Below are 23,515 nucleotides of genomic sequence, written 5' to 3' on the forward strand. Positions count from 1 at the left end.
TCATTATTACTATCATTTTCTTCATACCGCTGCTGGAACACATGTGTTTGAAGATCATTTAATGCATTTTGGTCATTATAGAAGTAGTTGCCTGTCTACGGAATCCTTTTCATGTTAATATCAAACATCAGCAATTACTCGTAGATTACATTAAAACTAAAGTAATTGATGAAGACGTTACTTGATAACAAAAACGCGCTGCCTTTCTTCATTTACTTGCGCCTAGAACTGGCTGTCGAATACTGCCACACCAAAAGCCAAGGGATCTTACTACCTTCCGATATTCGTCGCTGTCAGTTCTTCCATATGATTTGGTCGACGTCATCTGTTTCAAGTTTTACATGACACAGAACGCTTTAGAAAATCAGTTGTTTTCCTTTGCAATAAACAGAAAGATTTTCATTCTAAGCTATCCAAGTTCAAAATTTTCGCAATATTAGTTCAAATTTAATATTCGCTTCTATAATGTAGGAAAGTATTTCACAGTTGCAAAACTCGCATCCGACCCACTGACCTTACACTTAGTCACTGTCCATAAATTCTAGCTCAGAGTGACACCAGTTTAAGTAACCTAATGTAGCGAAGACATTTTGCCAGTGTTCTTTCTCACCGGAAAATACGCAGTTCACTCATTGGGCCTCATAAGTACACTGTAACAGTAATTTCTGTGTGCATGCAATGCATACGGATTGCAGAATTTAGTGGTACTCTCTCTTCCACTTCTGTATACGATATGCCTGGCCTAAACGGGCCCTTTATCATTACAGGCCCTGGGCAGTGCAGCATCATACTGACAACAGCAATGTGCTTATACTGACAACCTTACTGTTCTTTTTACCTGATTTTGTGATCATTTAAATAAAACAACATGACCTTCCAGTGGGAGACATTTCGTCCCCCTTTTCCTTCTGTGAAAATTGTCAGTAAGCTTTTTGCCTCCCAACCAGCGAAATGCGGCAGAGTACGACCGGTAAACGATTTACAAACCACGATTTAGTGCCGTTAAGACGATTTCTTTAAACATTGTCGTAGCTGAAGGAATTTAGTTTCTTCTTAAATCAACGTTCACAGATATCTCAAATAGGAAAAGCTCTTTATCCAGGTACGAAGGTTGTAAAACAAACTTCCCACAGTTTGTGTCAGATTAATCTTTTCGTCTGATAGCATTGGGTAAGTATTTTGTCTAAGAGGTATCACAAGTAGCGTTCCTGTAGCTGTGGAAATCATTGGTTGAAAACGAGTTTAACACCAATGGGTACAGTACTGCTAAATATTCAAAATGATTATCAACCTAAGTCTGAGTTCATCCACAAATGGTTCAAATGGCTCTGAGCACTATCGGACTCAACTGCAGTGGTCATAAGTCCCATAGAACTTAGAACTACTTAAACCTAACTAACCTAAGGACTTCACACACATCCATGCCCGAGGCAGGATTCGAACCTGCGACCGTAGCGGTCGTGCGGTTCCAGACTGTAGCGCCTTTAACCGCTCGGCCACTCCGGCCGGCAGTTCATCCACAAATGGAGGCGTATTTATAATATTGAAGCTAGACTGTGTATCCCTGGCTTCCTTGAGTGGGCATTGAAAGACGTTTACACACATGTATACAATACTATGAATACTTCGAACGCTATAGTTAACGTTGCTCTCTTAAACTAATTTTGTTTCTTTAATTCTTCTGGGTCTTCAGCGTGCAATATGTGTTTTAGTTACAGTCTTACACAAAAAAATTGTCCGCCGAGTCGTTCACGTAAGGTGGACAATACAGTCGTGCTCCCCTCAGAATTCTATGTCCGGCAATATACTCGATCTGGCAACATTGTAGACTGTGACACTTCCCGGAGGAAGTCTTGACTGTAGTCTGAGTACATCACTCTTCACTACGACCGTAGTCTTGAGGTAAAGCGTGAGACTAGCTAATGCGACGTCTGGCAACCTAAAGCATATATCGACAAAATTTTTATTGCCCCTCTCCTCTCGGTGTTGAAGCTATGAGTGTAATTCAAGCGAATCTACAACATATTTCGCTTTCTGTCACATTGGTAATAACAGATTGGTTCAACAATATTTTAGCGAGAGACTTCTTGGACGAACTTATGCCTCTGAACACCGCAAGCGTCTGAGTTCTCTGGGATCCGTTTGCTGCCTACCGGCGGGAGCTGAGGCACTGTGCTGCCTCGCCTTCGGCTGACATCATCTGCTCCACTCCTCAATCTCGACGGTGTAAAATGCTTTAATGTTGTTGAGTGATGGCCCATAAAACCTGTCTAAGACTTGTGTTTCACACTCGATAGCAACGGAGCCACAAAACCGTTTTTATTTGATGAGTATTATCCAATACATCAATATGGCACAGAATTAACTTCATTGTTTCTGATCCAGTGCCCTATAATTAAAGCGTTACATCCTGTTCTTTTTCCTTTCACAGTAGATTCTTCAAATAATTTATTTTTCTCATGGATTCATACGTGTTAGTCAAGGCACAGAGAGTAAATGCAATGTAATGTGTTTGGTTTCTTTCTTTCATTCCCTGTGGTAAATGGATGTGAAACATTGTGTCAATACCTTTCAGAACCTACTCTATAGCTACTCAGGCAAATTGCTTGTTTTGAGGTCCATAAATTAATTAATGGAGAAGTGAACGCTGTTCAACAGCGATATTTAAAATATTCAATTGGATTTAAGGCGACAAAATTGCCGATATTTGAAGCTACACAGAGAAAAATTAAGTTGCTAGAGCCGCTGTTGGCAAATGTCTGCAGAGAGTTCCTAATTGCTCCTGTGGAAACTTAGCATAGAGGCCCTATAGTAATCAAGAGGTTCATTTCCTTCATACTTATCACCCTGGCATGTGAGTCTTAAGTGAAGAAAAATATTGAAACTCGTATCGTTCACGGTCGATTCGAATTTCTTCAGAGATGCTTGTATTGTCAAGCAGCTTGGCAGTCAGAAAGCCGAGATCTATGATCATTAACACAACTTACTGGGTCGAGCTACCAAGAAGACTTGATGTGTAAAGTTTTTCTTCCGATTTCATTATAGAATTTTTTCTGACAATTTCGCAGCTCTATAAAATAAATTAGAAAAAGGAGCTCGCACACGCTGGCCCCTACCACGGATAGAACTGACGACTCATTTAGCCGTTGTGACACGAGACATGGGCGGTAACACGGGGCTACAGGCACGCTGCAGCCAGCACTCCCCTCTCATCATGGTATTGGTCGCTCAGGTTCATAACGCATCATGAAAGATAATAAAAGTAATCACTTATGTGAAGAATAGCATTTTTCAGCAAAAAATTGAATTTTCTGTCTCAGTGTCTTAGTTTACATGAGCATTATATAGCATGAGTCATTCAAATGGAAAAGGAATATCAAGTGAATTTAGAGAGTCAATTCAGTACATGCGCGGAAGTCACACTGTGACAAGAGATGTATGTAGATTGTGGTCAGTTGGGAATGTGTGTCTCACGGGAAGTGTGCAAGGGATAAGTACCTGCAGTCGCGTTATTTGGCTATGTCCTCGGTGGCTCGCAGTCGTGTTCAGGCACATCGCGCGGTGACGGGCGGTAGCGCGGGCCACTGTTTACGTCGCGAGCAGTGCTGAGGTGGAGAGCTGAGGAGAGTGTGCGAGCGCTGTTAACGTTTGTTTCTGTATAACTGTTGTAAGTACGATGTCGACAATTAACAGAGCGAACAGCGTTCCGTGTGTTTTCGATCGCGCTGCCTTACGACCGACGGCGTTTGAAATTCACGAGTGGATCTTTGAGGATTTGAAATTGTTTGAAGATATAGTCGACACGTTCCAGTTGGAATTTGCGCAGTACTCGTTATTTGTCAAATTTATTTCGAGTGACACTTATGAGAAATTCGTTGAGGAGCACCATTTCGTCATAATGATGGCAGTATTAGTAATGTCCAAATCGTGCCTTCGGGATACGGAGTGAGAACCGTCAGGGTATTTAATGTGCCACCTGAGTGCCCTAATGATCTGATTGCACGTTCTCTATCACTGTACGGCGCTGTTTTGTCAGTTACCAATGAAAAATGGTCGAGTGCATATCGCTACCAAGTTAACAGAGGCGTGTGGTGTGTACGTGTACACTTAAAAAAGCATATACCTTCGTATGTTGTCATTGGCGGCTGTCGCGCACAGGTAACTTACATTGGACAACCCCCTAACTGTTCGTTCTGCCATTCAACGGAACATCTGCGGATGAACGGCACACGTCGACGTCCATTTCAACTTCCACGGGAACGTCCTGCAGACGGTAGTGAAATGCTTGTTCCGCTATTGAGTGAGGTGCTTGCGGGGACTGTACCACCACCCCGGCAGCCAGAACATATCAGCGAAGCGGAGATACCAGTTCAGGTGTGTGGTGATGCGTACTGTAAGACCTTCGGTACATACACCATCAGATTATTTGACTTGTCGCTCTAACGAAGTAGGCGAGTGTCAGCAATATGTCTCGTGGTCTTATTGTGGCATGTTTATCTACTGCCGTTAGGTCAGACGATAGAAATGCCACTTGCACGCTTAGATAAGCAGATTGACGGTGACCAACTTTAAGCAGAACTTGATTAATTTTCACACACATTTATTAACATAATAACAAGTATAAATATTACTTCCCCCCCCCCCCCCCCCCCCCATGAACCGTTGGTGGGGAGGCTTGCGTGCCTCAGCGATACAGATAGCCGTACCGTAGGTGCAACCACAACGGAGGGGTATCTGTTGAGAGGCCAGACAAACGTGTGGTTCAGAGGGGCAGCAGCCTTTTCAGTACTTGCAAGGGCAACAGTCTGGATGATTGACTGATCTGGCCTTGTAACACTAATCAAAACGGCCTTGCTGTGCTGGTACTGCGAACGGCTGAAAGCAAGGGGAAACTACGGCCGTAATTTTTCCAGAGGGCATGCAGTTTTACTGTATGGTTAAATGATGATGGCGTCCTCTTGCGTAAAATATTCCGGAGGTAAAATAGTCCCCCATTCGGATCTCCGGGCGGGGACTACTCAAGAGGATGTTGTTATCAGGAGAAAGAAAACTGGCGTTCTACGGATCGGAGCGTGGAATGTCAGATCCCTGAATCGGGTTAGAAAATTTAAAAAGGGGAATGGATAGGTTAAAGTTAGATATAGTGGGAATTAGGGAAGTTCGGTGGCAGGAGGAACAAGACTTCTGGTCAGATGACTACTGGGTTATAAACACAAAATCAAATATAGGTAATGCAGGAGTAGGTTTAATAATGAATAGGAAAATAGGAATGCGGTAAGTTACTACAAACAGCATAGGGAACGCATTATTGTGGCCAAGATAGATACGAAGCCCACGCCTACTACAGTAGTACAAGTTTATATGCCAACTAGCTCTGCAGATGATGAAGAAATTGAAGAAATGTATGATGAAATAAAAGAAATTATTCAGATAGTGAAGGGTGACGAAAATTTAATAGTCATGGGTGACTGGAATTCGGTAGTAGGAAAAGGGAGAGAAGGAAACATAGTAGGTGAATATGGATTGGAGCTAAGAAATGAAAGAGGAAGCCGCCTGGTATAATTTTGCACAGAGCACAACTTAATCATAGCTAACACTTGGTTCAAGAATCATAAAAGAAGGCTGTATACATGGAAGAAGCCTGGAGATACTGACAGGTTCCAGATAGATTATCTAATGGTAAGACAGAGATTTAGGAACCAGGTTTTAAATTGTAAGACATTTCCAGGGGCAGATGTGGACTCTGACCACAATCTATTGGTTATGACCTGTAGATTAAAACTGAAGAAACTGCAAAAAGGTGGGAATTTAAGGAGATGGGACACGGATAAACTGAACCAGAGGTTGTACACAGTTTCAGGGAGAGCATAAGGGAACAATTGATAGGAATGGGGGAAAGAAATACAGTAGAAGAAGAATGGGTAGCTTTGAGGGATGAAGTAGTGAAGGCAGCAGAGGATCAAGTAGGTAAAAAGACGAGGGCTAGTAGAAATCCTTGGGTAACAGAAGAAATATTGAATTTAATTGATGAAACTAGAAAATATAAAAATGCAGTAAATGAAGCAGGAATACAAACGTCTCAAAAATGAGATCTACAGGAAGTGTAAAATGGCTAAGCAGGGATAGGGATGGCTAGAGGACAAATGTAAGGATGTAGAGGCTTATCTCACTAGGGGTAAGAAAGATACTGCCTACAGGAAGATTAAAGAGACCTTTGGAGATAAGAGAAACACTTGTATGAACATCAAGAGCTCAGATGGAAACCCAGTTCTAAGCAAAGAAGGGAAAGCAGAAAGGTGGAAGGAGTATATAGAAGGTCTATACAAGGGCGATGTACTTGAGGACAATATTATGGAAATGGGAGAGGATGTAGATGAAGATGAAATGGGAGATACGATTCTGCGTGAAGAGTTCGACAGAGCACTGAAAGACCTGAGTCGAAACAAGGCCCCCGGAGAAGACAACATTCCATTGGAACTACTGACGGCCTTGGGAGAGCCAGTCCTGACAAAACTCTGCCATCTGGTGAGCAAGATGTATGAAATAGGCGAAATACCCTCAGACTTCAAGAAGAATATAATAATTCCAATCCCAAAGAAAGCAGGTGTTGACAGATGTGAAAATTACCGAACTATCAGTTTAATAAGTCACAGCTGCAAAATACTAACGCAAATTCTTTACAGAAGAATGGAAAAACTAATAGAAGCCGACCTCGGGGAAGATCAGTTTGGATTCCGTAGAAATGTTGGAACTCGTGAGGGAATACTGACCCTACGACTCATCTTAGAAGCTAGATTAAGGAAGGGCAAACCTACGTTTCTATCATTTGTAGACTTAGAGAAAGCTTTTGACAATGTTGACTGGAATACTCTCTTTCAAATTCTGAAGGTGGCAGGGGTAAAATACAGGGAAGCGAAAGGCTATTTACAATTTGTACAGAAACCAAATGGCAGTTATAAGAATAGAGGGGCATGAAAGGGAAGCAGTGGTTGGGAAGGGAGTGAGACAGGGCTGTAGCCTATCCCCGATGTTATTCAATCTGTGTATTGAGCAAGCAGTGAAGGAAACAAAAGAAAAATTCGGAGTAGGTATTAAAATCAATGGAGAAGAAATAAAAACTTTGAGGTTCGCCGATGACATTGTAATTCTGTCGGAGACAGCAAAGGACTTGGAAGAGCAGTTGAACAGAAGGGACAGTGTCTTGAAAGGAGGATATAGGATGAACATCAACAAAAGCAAAACGAGGATAATGGAATGTAGTCGAATTAAATCGGTTGATGCTGAGAGTATTAGATTAGGAAATGAGACTCTTAAAGTAGTAAAAGAGTTTTGCTATTTGGGGAGCAAAATAACTGATGATGGTCGAAGTAGAGAGGATATAAAATGTAGACTGGCAATGGCAAGGAAAGCGTTTCTGAAGAAGAGAAATTTTTTAACATCGAGTATAGATTTAAGTGTCACGAAGTCTTTTCTGAAAGTATTTGTATGGTGAAACATGGACGATAAATAGTTTGGACAAGAAGAGAATAGAAGCTTTTGAAATGTGGTTCTACAGAAGAATGCTGAAGATTAGATGGGTAGATGACGTAACTAATGAGGAAGTATTGAATAGGATTGGGGAGAAAAGAAGTTTGTGGCACAACTTGACTAGAAGAAGGGATCGGTTGGTAGGACATGTTCTGAGGCATCAAGGGATCACCAATTTAGTATTGGAGGGCAGCGTGGAGGGTAAAAATCGTAGCGGGAGACCAAGAGATGAATACACTAAGTAGATTCAGAAGGATGTAGATTGTGGTAGGTACTGGGAGATGAAGAGGCTTGCACAGGATAGAGTAGTATGGAGAGCTACATCAAACCAGTCTCAGGACTGAAGACAACAACAACAATAAACATTACTTAACTTAATTCTGGATGCTGTTTACAATTGACAGTCTGAAGTTTCTTTGGTCTTGGTACGTTAATCTTATTCTCACATATCTCTGATACTTGACAAAGTGTCTGTACATTTATCTTCATGGCTACATACAGGAATATGGTAATTAGGTGCAGACTGAAACTTGACTATAGACTGGTACAGACTAATACAGATTGGTACATACTGGTGCAGACAAATGCAGACTGACTAATCGGAGGTCTGTACACTCGTTATAATACCTCGCGCATTCAGGTATCACTGCGCAAGTGTGATCTGTGAGGAGAAAAGGTTCTACTTTAGCAGCAATCTCATTGGCTGCGATGCATATTAATATGCGGATCGGCGGAAGCAGAATTTGGTCCGTCTCTAAGGCAGCGCCATCTCATAATGCGGAGACGAACGAGCGCTGCGCCTGCGCTGTTGTGCTTAGCAGGGCGCGCTCTAGTGTACGCGCTGACTTCGCGGAACTATGTACACAACAAGGTGGAATGCAGTTCCAATACATTCGCGGTAGGACGGACGTCGATTCGGCCCCGTCATCCTCGCCGGGACAGTTACCGCTGGTTACCGACGATGCGCCAGCCACGTCTGAAACTAAGCCGTGTGAGATGCAGGAGCGAGTGCAGATCAGTTTGTCTGAACCACCACTATCGGTAGGACTGCAGCAGAAACGAAGAAAGGCCGCCGAAGGAGAAGCAAAGGGAATAGTAACAAAGAGGAGAAGTCGGATGATTTGAGACCCGTACACATGTCAGAAAGTGGCAGCGAGACTGAACTTCAATCTTCTAGCTCAGTGCGCTGCGAGAACACCGCGAGGCAAGAACGCATTCGTGAACAAACCAAACACCTGAAGGCACTACTGGGCGCCGAGAGGGATCAGAGCACCGCAACGGCTAAGAGGAAGAGCGAGCAGAGCAGCGAGCAGCTGCAGCAGCGCTCCCGCATGAACTCGCTGACGTCGGTCGCGCCCCGAGTGATGGCCAGGCGGATGCGGTCACGTTGACAGACTCAGCCGGCGGTGGCGGGCAGCAATGAGCCGTGGTGGCGGCAGGACGAGGAGATGCAGCAGTAGCGGCTGTCGCGCATGACCATCGCGCTGCGACCTTTCCACTCCCTGACCTGTTATTGGTTTTGACATTTCGCCTCATACTCCAGACGTTACCAACGAGCTCGGTTCCAAGCCGTCGAGAAGGAAGATCCCAACACTCAGAGCTCATTGTCCTCTGAGCCATCATGTGCGACAGCCAAACCTACAACATTACCACATTTAACGTCAATAGGATTCAAAGTGTGGTGAAACTCCGTTCGCTAGCTGATTTCTTGTATGGTACCAGCGTTGACATTGCCCTCCTACAGGAGGTAGTCACAGTCTTACAAGTGCCCGGTTACGTTCTTATTGATAACATCAATCTCCAGGATGCTGTAGGCACTGCCATACTTCTGCGCGACGGTATACCCTTTCGGATGTGCAGCGGCTGCCTAGTGGTCGTGGCATTTCTCTTCGAGTGAATGGTGTGTAGATTGTTAACGTGCACGCCCCCTCAGGTAGCACTCATAATAGAGATCGTTCAATTTTTTATAAAAACGAGGTCCCCATTCTTCTTAGCGCTTATCGTGCACATCTCATCCTTGGTGGTGACTTCAATTCTGTTACGTACAAGGTTTTAGGCAGTTACCAGTACAGTGCAGTGCAAGGCCGAAGTACAATCTCAGCTGCCTGCGATTTGAGGGACATCATCTGTTCATATGCTGAAACCAAAGGACAGGGCGCACTGATCTTCCTAGATTTTGAGAAGGCTTATGACCGTGTACGTCATGACTTCCTCTGTAAAAGCATGAAGAAACTAGGATTTGGACCTCATCTTATAGAATTAATTCGCACACTTACCACAAACGCCTCTTCACGGATTCTCATTAATGGCCATTTTACGAAAGAAGTTTCCATTGGGCAATCCATCCGCCAAGGATGCTCTCTGTCAATGATTTTGTACGCCATTGCAATAGAGCCGCTACTGAACAACTTAGCGCATAGCGGGATCGGGGTTAGTGTCGAGTCTGTCACTATCCCATGCAGTTCGTATGCTGACGATATATGCGTAACTGTGTCATCATCGCAACAACATCTGTCAGCAGAAACTCTTTTACAAACATTCACGTTTATCTCAGGAGCAATAGTAAATACACTCCTGGAAATGGAAAAAAGAACACATTGACACCGGTGTGTCAGACCCACCATACTTGCTCCGGACACTGCGAGAGGGCTGTACAAGCAATGATCACACGCACGGCACAGCGGACACACCAGGAACCGCGGTGTTGGCCGTCGAATGGCGCTAGCTGCGCAGCATTTGTGCACCGCCGCCGTCAGTGTCAGCCAGTTTGCCGTGGTATACGGAGCTCCATCGCAGTCTTTAGCACTGGTAGCATGCCGCGACAGCGTGGACGTGAACCGTATGTGCAGTTGACGGACTTTGAGCGAGGGCGTATAGTGGGCATGCGGGAGGCCGGGTGGACGTACCGCCGAATTGCTCGACACGTGGGGCGTGAGGTCTCCACAGTACATCGATGTTGTCGCCAGTGGTCGGCGGAAGGTGCACGTGCCCGTCGACCTGGGACCGGACCGCAGCGACGCACGCATGCACGCCAAGACCGTAGGATCCTACGCAGTGCTGTAGGGGACCGCACCGCCACTTCCCAGCAAATTAGGGACACTGTTGCTCCTGGGGTATCGGCGAGGACCATTCGCAACCGTCTCCATGAAGCTGGGCTACGGTCCCTGCACACCGTTAGGCCGTCTTCCGCTCACGCCCCACATCGGGCAGCCCGCCTCCAGTGGTGTCGCGACAGGCGTGAATGGAGGGACGAATGGAGACGTGTCGTCTTCAGCGATGAGAGTCGCTTCTGCCTTGGTGCCAATGATGGTCGTATGCGTGTTTGGCGCCGTGCAGGTGAGCGCCACAATCAGGACTGCATACGACCGAGGCACACAGGGCCAACACCCGGCATCATGGTGTGGGGAGCGATCTCCTACACTGGCCGTACACCACTGGTGATCGTCGAGGGGACACTGAATAGTGCACGGTACATCCAAACCGTCATCGAACCCATCGTTCTACCATTCCTAGACCGGCAAGGGAACTTGCTGTTCCAACAGGACAATGCACGTCCGCATGTATCCCGTGCCACCCAACGTGCTCTAGAAGGTGTAAGTCAACTACCCTGGCCAGCAAGATCTCCGGATCTGTCCCCCATTGAGCATGTTTGGGACTGGATGAAGCGTCGTCTCACGCGGTCTGCACGACTAGCACGAACGCTGGTCCAACTGAGGCGCCAGGTGGAAATGGCATGGCAAGCCGTTCCACAGGACTACATCCAGCATCTCTACGATCGTCTCCATGGGAGAATAGCAGCCTGCATTGCTGCGAAAGGTGGATATACACTGTACTAGTGCCGACATTGTGCATGCTCTGTTGCCTGTGTCTATGTGCCTGTGGTTCTGTCAGTGTGATCATGTGATGTATCTGACCCCAGGAATGTGTCAATAAAGTTTCCCCTTCCTGGGACAATGAATTCACGGTGTTCTTATTTCAATTTCCAGGAGTGTAGAACTAAAACCACAGCTTTGCATATCAGAGGCGGCATCGGAGACATATCCCATGTTACCTGGTGCAAGTTCAAGGATTATCACACAACCGTCGGTGCTACCTTTGAGGCCAAACCAGACAAATTCCTGACGAAGAGCTGATCACACATGCTTAATAAATTACATGCTGCTTTGATACTTCACTCCGACCGTGACTTGAACATACTAAAGAAAGTTAAGACCATCGAGATCGCCATTACGAGCAAGATGAATTATTTGGCGCAAATTCTTCCAATCTCCGACCATCTAGCCAAGAGTATACAACAAGCGTTATGTTGGTTTCTTTTTAGGGGGCACATTTTCAAAGTTCAATTCGATACCTTAACCTTACCTTCGTCCAAAGGTGGCCTTAACCTCATTAAGGTACACAAAAAATGTGTCACCCAACTCCTAAATCGCATCAGGAAGGAGTTTCGTACCCGGAAGACCAGTATCATATCTAGACGCTCACCAATGCAGAAGGCATTTTTTCTTTCCCATTTTCGTTTTAACATTTTCCTTCTCTCGCGGAGCAGTGGAGCAACTTTCCTTCAACAATGAAGTGATAGTCTTCTGTGCACCATAAAATTTTCTGTTTACTACTTGGCAAAAAAAAAACCTCAAGAAGACATTTCATTTCTTATATTGCGCAACGGCAGTCTCGAAATGACATATACTTTGTTCATTCTATTCTCATTACAAATTGGAGCAAATCTTTATTTTCCCTTCCTTGTAAAAAATAAAATTAAATTAAATTAAAAAAGTTGGTAGAGCACTTGCCAAAAAAAAAAAGAAAAAAAAGGTGGCTCAGATGGATAGAGCTTCTGCCATGTAAGCAGGAGATCCCGGGTTCGAGCCCCAGTCCAGTCATACGTTTTCAGCTGTCCCCATCGAGGTATATCAACAACACCTGTCGGCAGCTGAGGGTTTCAATTTATTGTCATTTATCCTAGAGAAGCTACACGGTCATCAATGGTATCTGTTCTTTCGAGAACAGTTACTTCCTCATACAAGAGTATACTCCGCTGCAGTGTTGAGCACCCTTTCAGGAGCAGCAGAGAAATTAAAAACATCCTGCAGCTAACAGTGAACAGGTCGACCATACGTCGTCGGCTCAACGAGGAAGGAAGGTATGGATGGAAATTGGCTGTTAAGGAAATGCTGAAAGAGCAACATGCGACTGCCAGGTTAAATTTCGCACTGACCTACAGAAGGAAGCCGCTTTCGTAAAGGGACCGAGTTATATTTACCGACGAGAACGTATTTTCTACTGCTCCAAATAGCTCTGTCAATGTGTATCGACCAAGCTGAACGAGATACGACCGTAAATATGTCCATCAGAGGCAAAGGTGTGGCCGGACGTCTGTCACAGTTTGGGGCTGGATATCAGCAAATGGTTGCGGCGTGCTGTGGGAACTCGAGCGTCCGCTTTGTAATGCTTATTACTGCGAAATACTGGAAGAAATCATGCTTCCTTCTGTTCGTCAGCGATTTCCTGGAGGTAGAATCATCTTCCAACATGACTGTTCCCCAATCCATACAGCCAATCGTGTAAGACCCTGGTTTAAGATTAAAGGAGACATTGAGCTGTCGGACTGGCCTCCAAAAGCTGCTGGCCTCAATCCCATAAAGCACGTGTGGGCAGAGATGGAAAAAATTATTAGGAGCAAAAGACCTGCACCAACATCCAAGGCAGCGTTGTCGGAAGCAGTTCATTCTGGTGTGGGAAGCGATGTCACAGAGTGACAGATTCATCAGAAAGCTAGTTGCCTCTGTTCCCCGGCGATTAAATGCAGTTGTAGAAGAGGATGGGAACTGGACGCGGTACTGAGTCTAGGAAGAAGACTTTGTTTAAAGCATATATTGTTTAATTTCAGCTTAACTTCTCATCAGCGATTAAGATGCTGTGAACAAATGGAAAAATTTTAATTTTGTTAGTAAAATTTTAATGTAAAATAGATCGCAAACATTTGCATACCAAGACGAAGATGTTTATTTTAATGAAGAGTACACTTTTCCTCATAAGACGAATAATGGCAATGAAGATTGAGGCATCAAAGAGAGACCATTTATGTTGTTTAATTTTTCTCTTTTTCTGTTTATACCAACTTGAAAGCACTACATTCAATTCAGTTCTCTTTACTTTGGTGCAGGGGCACCCAAGTTCCAAAACAGGCACAAACGAGAGATCCTTAATTTTAATGCCAAGCAGAAGCCGCAGTGGTGGCTACTTGGTGCCGGAGTGGTAAAAAGGAAGACTACGAGTACGAAGGTTTTGGGTTTGAACCCTGATCAGTCCCACGATTTTTATGTGCCATTTTACACTTATTTCCCCTCGTGCAGTGTTCGTTGAGGTGAAAAATGTCGAGTTGCTCTGTGGTCCAAAAGCCACGTTAAACTGTACGTCACTCCATTAACTGGCTAGGTAAGTCAACTCAAAGGTCGGAGGAAAGCAACGGCATACCACCCCCAACAAGACCGTGCCTATTAAAGCACTGTGGTGTTCAAACCACTCTTCCGACTGATGACTGCTTTACTTTACTATGGGTTCCAAAGTTAATGATCTTTGGGTTATTAACATTTTTGTGTTTTCATGCTGTAGCTTTGATACCAGTATACGTAAGTAACCGGCCGAGCACTGTCACCGTCCGAGTTGTCAAGGTGTTAGACAACGATGCTGTCGAGCCCAGTTACAATCTTGGTCATGGCTATGTTTCAGTCGAATACCTCTCTCTATGTGCCTCTCTGTGTATTTCGAGACATACTTTTATACACTTGGTACGCATCCAAATTGATATCTGATAGAGCTGTATTTAACAACATGAATCAGATATGTTTTCCGAGCAATATATCGGACAAAACGTCAGTGCAGCGAGATTTCGTTTGTGTGTTGTGCATGGCGCAAGAAATATTTGTGTTTTGCTTGCTTCTGTGATGGGTTTCACCCCACTGAATGCGAGCAAGCTCACGAATAGACTGTCAATAATTGGAATTACGCAATAATACACTTAAAATGTATATTTTTGCATTATTTATCCCGATGAAACTATCTGTAAATAGATTATATGCCTAATTGCTTATTACTCGCGCTTCTCGATGCTTTCCTCAAAAATAAAAAGAAAAATAAGAAGAGAGAGAGAGAGAGGGAGACAGAGAGAGAAAACAGAAATGTATTTCAAATATCAGCTCAGTGACGCCATGTTCAAAAAAATGACTCTGAGCACTATGGGACTCAACATCTTAGGTCATAAGTCCCCTAGAACTTAGAACTACTTAAACCTAACTAACCTAAGGACATCACACACACCCATGCCCGAGGCAGGATTCGAACCTGCGACCGTAGCAGTCCCGCGGTTCCGGACTGCAGCGCCAGAACCGCTAGACCACCGAGGCCGGCGACGCCATGTTCGTCTCGTGATGTAAAGCAAGGATAGTTGATAGGTAATATCTCGTTGTCCTAGCGATATGTATGGCTACAGGGTTCTTTCTTTTCTCTCTGCAAACAACGAGAACAGAATTCAGTACAAAAGTGGTAAGAACACCTATGCAGTGCGCCTATTAAGCACTCAGCTTTTCTTGGTTATTTTGTTAATCGTTAACAATTGTCTGTAATGCGCTACACATCCTTGATTACTAATTTGTTATAACTATCATTGTCATTGTTATTCGTCACCTCGCAACAGCTTTCCTATCACTCATTGCTGCCGATGCACGTAACCAATGGATCAGGATGAATGGAATGTGGGATATATCGTCACCGAGAATGTACACATTTATCTCGGCGTCTCGTGTTCAGGGTAATATGAAAATCTCAATAAGAGATGACAACAACGGGATGCCGGTGATGCAGGCAATAATACCCAACTATTTCTGTCGACTTAACACCATGACGACAGACAAATTGGCGTCTCAGTGTATTATGATTATAATTCGTTAGCCTTCTTGCGAAGGAAGGAATGTAGCCATTGAACACGATTGCTGGCAGTGGTGTTCACGATAACGCACTTTCGGAAGAAGAGTGGGTTCCGCACGGCTACGTGGCGCTACTGAGAAGGAAGACCATTGTGTTCGACGTAGAGCTCTGGCGCATCGTACTCCATCTACAGCAGAAATCTGAGCAGCATTTGGCACCACAGTGACACAACGGTTATAAATCTGTTACTTCAAGAACAAATCGGAGCCAGACGTCCTGTAGCGTGCATTCCATTGATCCCAAACCACCACCATTTGCGACTACAGCCGCGTCAAGCGAGAGCTCATTGGAGGGTAGGGTGGAGGTCTGTTGTATTTTCTGAAGAAAGATGGTTCTACCTCGTTGCCAGTGATGGCCGTGTGTTGGTTAGGAGGAGGCCAGTTGAGGGGTGCAGCTAATCTTTCTCGGTACTAGATACATTGAACCAGCAGGTGTAATTGTGATCTGGAGTGTGACTTCCTATGAAAACAGGAACAGTGTCGTGGTTATCCTACGCAGCATGACTGCAGGGTGCGTTCTCCAACAGGATAACGCTCGCTCACATACCTCTGTTGTAACCCAACATGCTCTATAGTGTTGGCTTGGCCTGTTCGATCGCCAGATTTGTCTCCAGTTGAGAACATATGGAAGATCATCGGACAACAACTCCAGCATCATCCACAAACAGCATAAACCGTCCCTGTATAGACCGACCAAACGCAAGAGTCATGGAACTCCATCCCACAAACTGCCATCCGGCGCCTGTACAACACAATGCACGCACGTTTGCATGCTTGCATTCAACAGACTGGCGATTACAGCGGTTATTAATATACCAGCATTCCTCATTTGCAATGGCTTATCTCACGCTTACATCTGTGATCTTACCATGTTAATCATTTAAACATGTTACGTATACAAATGTAGTCTGAATAATTATCCTACGCAGCATGACTGCAGGGTGCGTTTTCCAACAGGATAACGCTCGCTCACATACCTCTGTTGTAACCCAACATGCTCTATAGTGTTGGCTTGGCCTGCTCGATCGCCAGATTTGTCTCCAGTTGAGAACATATGGAAGATCATCGGACAACAACTCCAGCATCATCCACAAACAGCATAAACCGTCCCTGTATAGACCGATCAAACGCAAGAGTCATGGAACTCCATCCCACAAACTGCCATCCGGCGCCTGAACAACACAATGCACGCACGTTTGCATGCTTGCATTCAACAGACTGGCGATTACAGCGGTTATTAATATACCAGCATTCCTCATTTGCAATGGCTTATCTCACGCTTACATCTGTGATCTTACCATGTTAATCATTTAAACATGTTACGTAGACAAATGTAGTCTGAATAATTCATTACTTTTTTTTTCATTCGGTATATAAACGTTCTCCGAGGCACTTTTAATTATTAAATCACTTTTAAACGCGTAGTATCAGAACTTGTAAAACACACATTTTTTCCACATGAAAGCTGACTGGGAACTGCCAGTCGATTTAATCAGCCAATGACTAAGAATATTTTATAAAGTTCTAATTAAAATGGGTATTGATTTTGTAGTTACTTATATCACGGTTAGGAAGCTGTCAGTATGGATAATGTCGGCACTCTAGTTGGAGTCGCGTATAAACATTTAATGAGTTATGCGTTTGTCACCAAGCCACGCAGTGTAAATTGTCGTATTCTCAGTATGCTCCAGTATGACACGGCTCCTGCTAGGGCCTCGGTTCTCACGCTCCGTGACCATCTGTCACTTTATGGGGTGGGGAGTGCTACCGATCTAAACTACTTGCTGACTTACAGCAGCGTTAGCCTTTCTACATTGAATGATGAAATGTAATAAAACATGGGTTGACATGGAGCATAAATGCCATAGGATAAATATCTTGCGTGAACATTTCAAGCGATAAAAATCAGTTCAATTCCATCGTGAAGTTCGGGATCTACTCCGAAACGAACAAGTCCGCTTAGGATGAAACAGACTCTCCTTCAGTCATATTATATCCTTATAACAACATAGCATTGAGAACTCCACAACAACCAAATAGATCGGCAACAAATTGCAAGCAGCAGAAATGAAGTTCTTACGAACTCTGATCCAAAAAACCAGGAAGGATAGTGTAAGGAATGAAACAATAAGGAAAGTAGCTGGAGTGTACATATCCTTGAAAGAGAAAGTGAAAAGCGTCGGCCATCTCAAGCGATTGGAAGAAGAAAGTACCGCAAACTGCACGCACATGTGAATACTAGAAGACCAACGAAGATACGTCTGAACTAAGAGCAGGAGGGATTTGCAGGGATACAGTTCCGAGAGAAGAATGGTACATGGATAGGCACAAGTGGAGAGCGGTCTTACACCACACCCAGGCAGCTGTAATGGCAAACCGATGATGATAATGGAGGCTTACCGACAACCTTTCTTCCCATCCACCTTTTGTGATTGGAACAGTGGTGGGGAAGGGGTCAAATTATCCTGGTAGCTCATGAACATTGTGCCACACGTGTGTGACTGTAGATGTGGGTGTGTGTTGCAGGCCCGGCGCTGGACGACACGTGGCTGCTGGTGCTGGTGTCGTCGTGCGCGGGCGTGCTGCTGCTCGGCGCCCTGCTCGCCTTGCTGCTCCTCAAGTGCAAACTGTACGTACAACACCACTTTTCTGTAACCAGCTGGCTGTCTTTACTCATTATTAATTCAGATACACTACTGGTCATTAAAATTGCAGTGCCAGATAGTATAGCAAATAACGAAATTTTGCTCCTTGTTGCGTATAGTAGAAGAACGCAAAATTAAATATGTAATAGATATGGGGATGTACAGTGTGTAAAATTTACTACACAGAGCTACAAACTATTATAGAAACCGTGGCCTAATCCGGTTGGGAATCGAGTGGAACTGAGTTTGGACGGCAGATACTGGGATTTCACTCCACGCTTCTTCATCTCTGTGCTGGTCTTGATCAATCATAGAGGCTGGCGAGAGGTGGCCCATAGCAGCCCACGACCAGATGCATTCAGTGGGTGAGAGGCCTGGAGAACGCACTGGCCAGGAAAATAGGTGACTGTCCTCTGTATCGAGGTAAGCCAGGACAGCACTGGCAACGTACCTTAAATATCGGGCACTGCCACCAGCCTAAACACGTCAAAAATGTAATGCCTGCTGTCCAAATTACTGGCTACGCGAATCAGAGGTGACTTTGTTGTGTGCCCAACGGTACCCCATAGCATCAAGCCATGTGCTGGGTTGTAATGGTTCAAATGGCTCTGAGCACTATGGGACTTAACATCTGAGGTCATCAGTCCCCTACAACTACTTAAACCTAACTAACCTAAGGACATCACACACATCCTTGCCCGAGGCAGGATTCGAACCTACGACCGCGGTCGCGCGGTTCCAGACTGAAGCGCCTAGAACCAGTCGGCCACACCGGCCGGCCATGTGCTGGGCTCAGATGATGAAGACGAATGTCACGCTCGTTCTCCTCAGAGGCTCCACACACGGATACGACCGTCACGCTGCTGTTTACAGAATCGAGACTGGTCCGAAAAGACGACGTCGTGCCACTGCTCTGTACAGTGTTGTCGTTGGGCGCACCATTGTCAGTGCGTGTCTCTACCGCTGCATTGAGGGAAGCTGCAAGGATGGTCGCCGAGCTGACAGTCCGCTGTGTTTTAGACGCCGTCACACTGTTCCTGCAGATACTTATCTCCCTATAAACTAGCGCATTTCCTAACTCGAGATACGTCACGTGGCTGTACAAGCTCGCACGGCCAAGCGAAAAATATGTCTCTCCTTTCGAGCGCTAGTCCCGTGGAGCCGTTAAGATACCGCATGGCGTCGAGTATGGCTCTCCTGAACACATCGATACCAAATTCGAATGACAATAAAGCGATCCTGGCAACGCGAACAGAAATACCACGGAACGACATACTGCAATCTCCATAGTTCACAATCTTTCCGATGTCGCATTCCAACACTTGCTCCTAGACGTCTTTCCTATGGCGTATAACACAATCTTCTCTGAAACAAACAGCGTTCAAATGCGATTCCTGAATGAAAAGCCCGTTGCATAATTTTTCATTGTATACAAAATGTACACTGATGAGCCAAAACATTATGACCACCAGCTTAATAGCTTGTTTGTCCGACCTCGGAATGAAATACATCACTTATTCCGTGTATCAGTTTATTAGTAGGATTGTGGAGGTATGTGACATTAAACGTCTACGCACAGGTCATGTAATTCGCGTAAATAACGGGCCGCCGATTTGCGTGATGGCGCCCGACGACCCAGATGGGTTCCTTAGGATTTACATCAGGCGAATTTGGTCGTCGAGGCATCAACATGAGTTCACTATAATGCTTCTCAAACCACTGTAGCACGGTTCTGGCTCCGGGACACGGACAATTATACTGCTGAAAGGTGACAGCGCCGTCGGAGAAGACATCAAACATGGAGGCGCGCAGGTAGTTCGCAGCTGTCAGCGTATCTTCGATTACTACCACAGGTTCCGTGCAAGCGCAGAAAAATTTCTCCCGTAGCATAATACTGCTCGTGGCGCGCTACACGTTTCGAGCCACCGTTCACCTCGATGTCGGCGTTTGTGGAGAAGACCAGCGACCTAGTGCACAAAAAATGTGATTCGCCCTTGACAAAGTCGATTATCTCAGTGGATTTACCCATTTGCAGCCCATTTCTTCGCTAGGATGATCCCTCATATTTCTCTGCTGCGCTTAAATACTTGCCATAGCGCGTCACGTGCCTGCAACGCCACCAGGTGGCATCCAACTTCGCGGTGCGCAATGGTCGTAATGTTTTGGCTTATCAGTGTAGATGGCGTTATTCCTACCTACGTCGTGCGATTGCGCTGAAATGCTAATCATTGGTTTATCCGAGCACGTAGTACACTAAATGCCAGTTTGAGGTTTGTTGCATGATGCCTTCGTGGTGCTGCAGTGTTAATGGCCAGCAGTGTAAATGCTTTAACCCTGGTAAAGTGAACTGCTGACAAACACAGAGGGGAGGTTGTGACATCGTACATTCGATTATTCTTGCAACCGGAGCACTGTCGCGTTTTGCGACCTCCACGTCGTAACCTCCTCGGCGCCAGATTTTTGTGTCACTATTTTTTCCTCGTCGCCAGCTTTTCATGTTTTATTTACAAAATACACTTGGTGTAAAACATAAATAGGCGGCAGAATGATACCCTCCTGCCACTGAAGTTAGTTGTTGTTATGAGATGGCTTGCTTGGACGCGTCAACTATACAGCCTCGTCACATGTCCACTTTAGGCAAAAGATGGGAATGCAGATTAGCAACAATTTACAATGGTTTATTTATAGACAGTTTACAATACTTAACTGTAGTATGAAGATGGTGCGTGGCAGTAGATCAGTTTCCACTTCGACTGATCTGCCTTTAATTCTGGTCTAGTCCTGAATCCAGTCAACGACAATTACAATCACTTGTCGACTATCCACTATGGGTGCGCTTGGCGGCGGCTGTATATGAGTCTCGATGCTGTGCTGAGCTACTGCTGGATCCTCTGTCGATACTGTCGCTGATATTGACTGACTGGAGCCGTGTGTCGGCTTATATCCGCGTTTCGCTGATGGAGTCTATTTAGGAACTACATGTGTGACGTCGGGCAGCTTAGCGTTGGTCTGTGTATGACTGTGTCCCGTATCTTCTGGAGGACACAGTGTAACTGTAACTGATGGCTGCTTTAATTCTGATTACTTATTTGTGTGTATGAACATAATGGTTTATGCCTTTTTGAAACTGTGTCGTCTCGTTTGTATATATAGCGACTCGTTTATTTTGGCTCCTTTTAAAACCAGATCTTTCCGATAGAAATGTGTTTCTTAGTTTCCTTGCTAGCATCGTAGTCCAATTCTGTGCGATATTTGTTGCTATTATTCAGAACATCGTAGAAATTTCTTGTCAGTAACAATATTATCCAGATCATCAGTGCGCGCTTTATTTCTTCTTCTTCGGATTAGGTACTAGAATCCCGCCCCGCTTAGCATAGTATCCCACCTGCCGTAAATTACACACCATGCTCTTACTCATTTGAAACATTTTGCTTGCACGTTTCACCCCATTTTCCATCTTCACTGTCACTTCTTTCTTCTTCTCAGCACCAATAAACCTCATGAGGTTAGCAGCGAGCTGTTGCGGCTGCCCACGAAAACATTTTCCGCGATCTATTCCCATGCTCGAACTGCGAGGTAAAAAGGCGCAGTACTTTGAACTAGAAAACGGTTGTACCTAGTTACGTGATCGAGTTATTTCTGCTACTGTAGAGTCTCCGGCTCGCTTTGTGCACTAATACAGCCTTCTTTCCCTTCACACTCGTTCGGTTCTGAACTAATTCTTGCTTGGAATAAAACAGAAAATTTTACATTTCCTCTTTTTTTTCATTAACGAGGAGAGACTGAAGTCTTTGCAGGAGACAGTGTACATTATCTGTTGCTCATACATGATTTAGGTATGACGCAACCGCACTGAAGCACCGATTTATCCTGCAGCTTTTGGCTGCATAAGGTGTGTTCTCTGTGTGAACATCTACAAAAGACCCAAAAAGGCGCAGTAACAAGGAAACCTCAGGCACTGTATTCAACCAGCTGCGATCAGCTTTGACGTACAACTCGAGGGAAGCTCAAAAATGATTCCGCTAATATTTACTTCACTAAGCTTCCATCTACGTAAAAGTCAAATTCAAAGGTCACGGCGTAGCATTCATTTCGGATCGCATGGCAGATTTTAAGCCTAAATATCGGAAGAAAAAGTAATTATGGGCGGATTATATTCCCAAAAACTGATGACAAAAAGTTTTACTTTAAAAGGTCAGATCCACAACTTAAGACAGACCTATATTAATTAAAATACACCACCCCAGAGTGACAGGAGGAACGTAAAGTCTTACCATAGTTTGACTGGCGCACACACCCTCGTATGGGCGACATCCCTGGCACTGAGGAGCAACTGAAAGAGTTGAAAACAAATAATTCCCGACGTCCGTATGGAATCCAAATTCGATTTTACAACGAGTACTCTTCAGCATTGGTCCCATATTTAGCTTCCAATTAACGCGAATCTCTCGCCCGTAACAAAGTCCCAAGCGACTAGATCAAATAGCAAGTGACTCCTGTATTTATAAAGGGTAAAAGAAGGGCCCACAAAATTAAAGACCATTTACGTCGGTTTGTTGCAGAAATCGTGAACACGGCGTTCCGTTTACCCTCCTGAAACCACCTATTCCGTATTCTAACAGTCATTGGATCTCGACCAACGCGAGCAGCAATGTCGCGATACGATAAACCGCAATCGCGATAGGCTACAATCCGACCTTTATCAAAGTCGGAAACGTGATGGTACGCATTTCTCCTCCTTACACGAGGCATCACAACGTTTCACCAGGCAACGCCGGTCAACTGCTGTTTGTGTATGAGAAATCGGTTGCAAACTTTCCTCATGTCAGCACGTTGTAGATGTCGCCACCGGCGCCAACCTTGTGTGAATGCTCTGAAAAGCTATTTATTTGCATATCACAGCATCTGCTTCCTGTCGGTTAAATTTCGCGTCTGTAGCACGTCATCTTCGTGGTGTAGCAATTCTAATGGCCAGTAGTGTATATATCAATGTAATCATGAAAGAGTATATAATTTAATACAGCCATTAAATAATTTCGACATTTCCACCACTCATATCCTGTATCCTTAATGGAGTGATGCTGACACATTAACGTCGATTAAATATCTAAGCGTAAAGTTGCAAAGTAATGTGAAATGGAACGAGCATGTAAGGACAAGAGTAAGAAAGGCGGATGGTGGAATTCGGTCTATTGGCAGAATGTTGGGGAAGTGTGGCCCATCTATTAAATGGTTCAAATGGCTCTGAGCACTATGAAACTTAAGTTCTGAGGTCATCAGTCGCGTAGAACTTAGAACTAATCAATCCTAACTAACCTAAGGCCACACACACATCCATGCCCGAGGCAGGATTCGAACCTG

General features: G+C 44.8%; 1 protein-coding gene across 1 annotated transcript in view; it reads left to right on the forward strand.

The window, feature by feature from the left end:
* LOC126183334 (uncharacterized) overlaps positions 1-23,515 on the forward strand; it is a 138,276-nt gene that overhangs the window by 43,261 nt on the left and 71,500 nt on the right. Inside the window, exon 3 of the mRNA XM_049925198.1 lies at positions 18,036-18,138. Coding sequence (XP_049781155.1) covers positions 18,036-18,138 — 103 coding nt within the window. The remainder of the gene's footprint in view (positions 1-18,035; positions 18,139-23,515) is intronic.

The sequence above is a fragment of the Schistocerca cancellata genome, chromosome 4 (genome assembly GCF_023864275.1).
Source record: "Schistocerca cancellata isolate TAMUIC-IGC-003103 chromosome 4, iqSchCanc2.1, whole genome shotgun sequence".
In the NCBI taxonomy this organism is placed as follows: domain Eukaryota; kingdom Metazoa; phylum Arthropoda; class Insecta; order Orthoptera; family Acrididae; genus Schistocerca; species Schistocerca cancellata.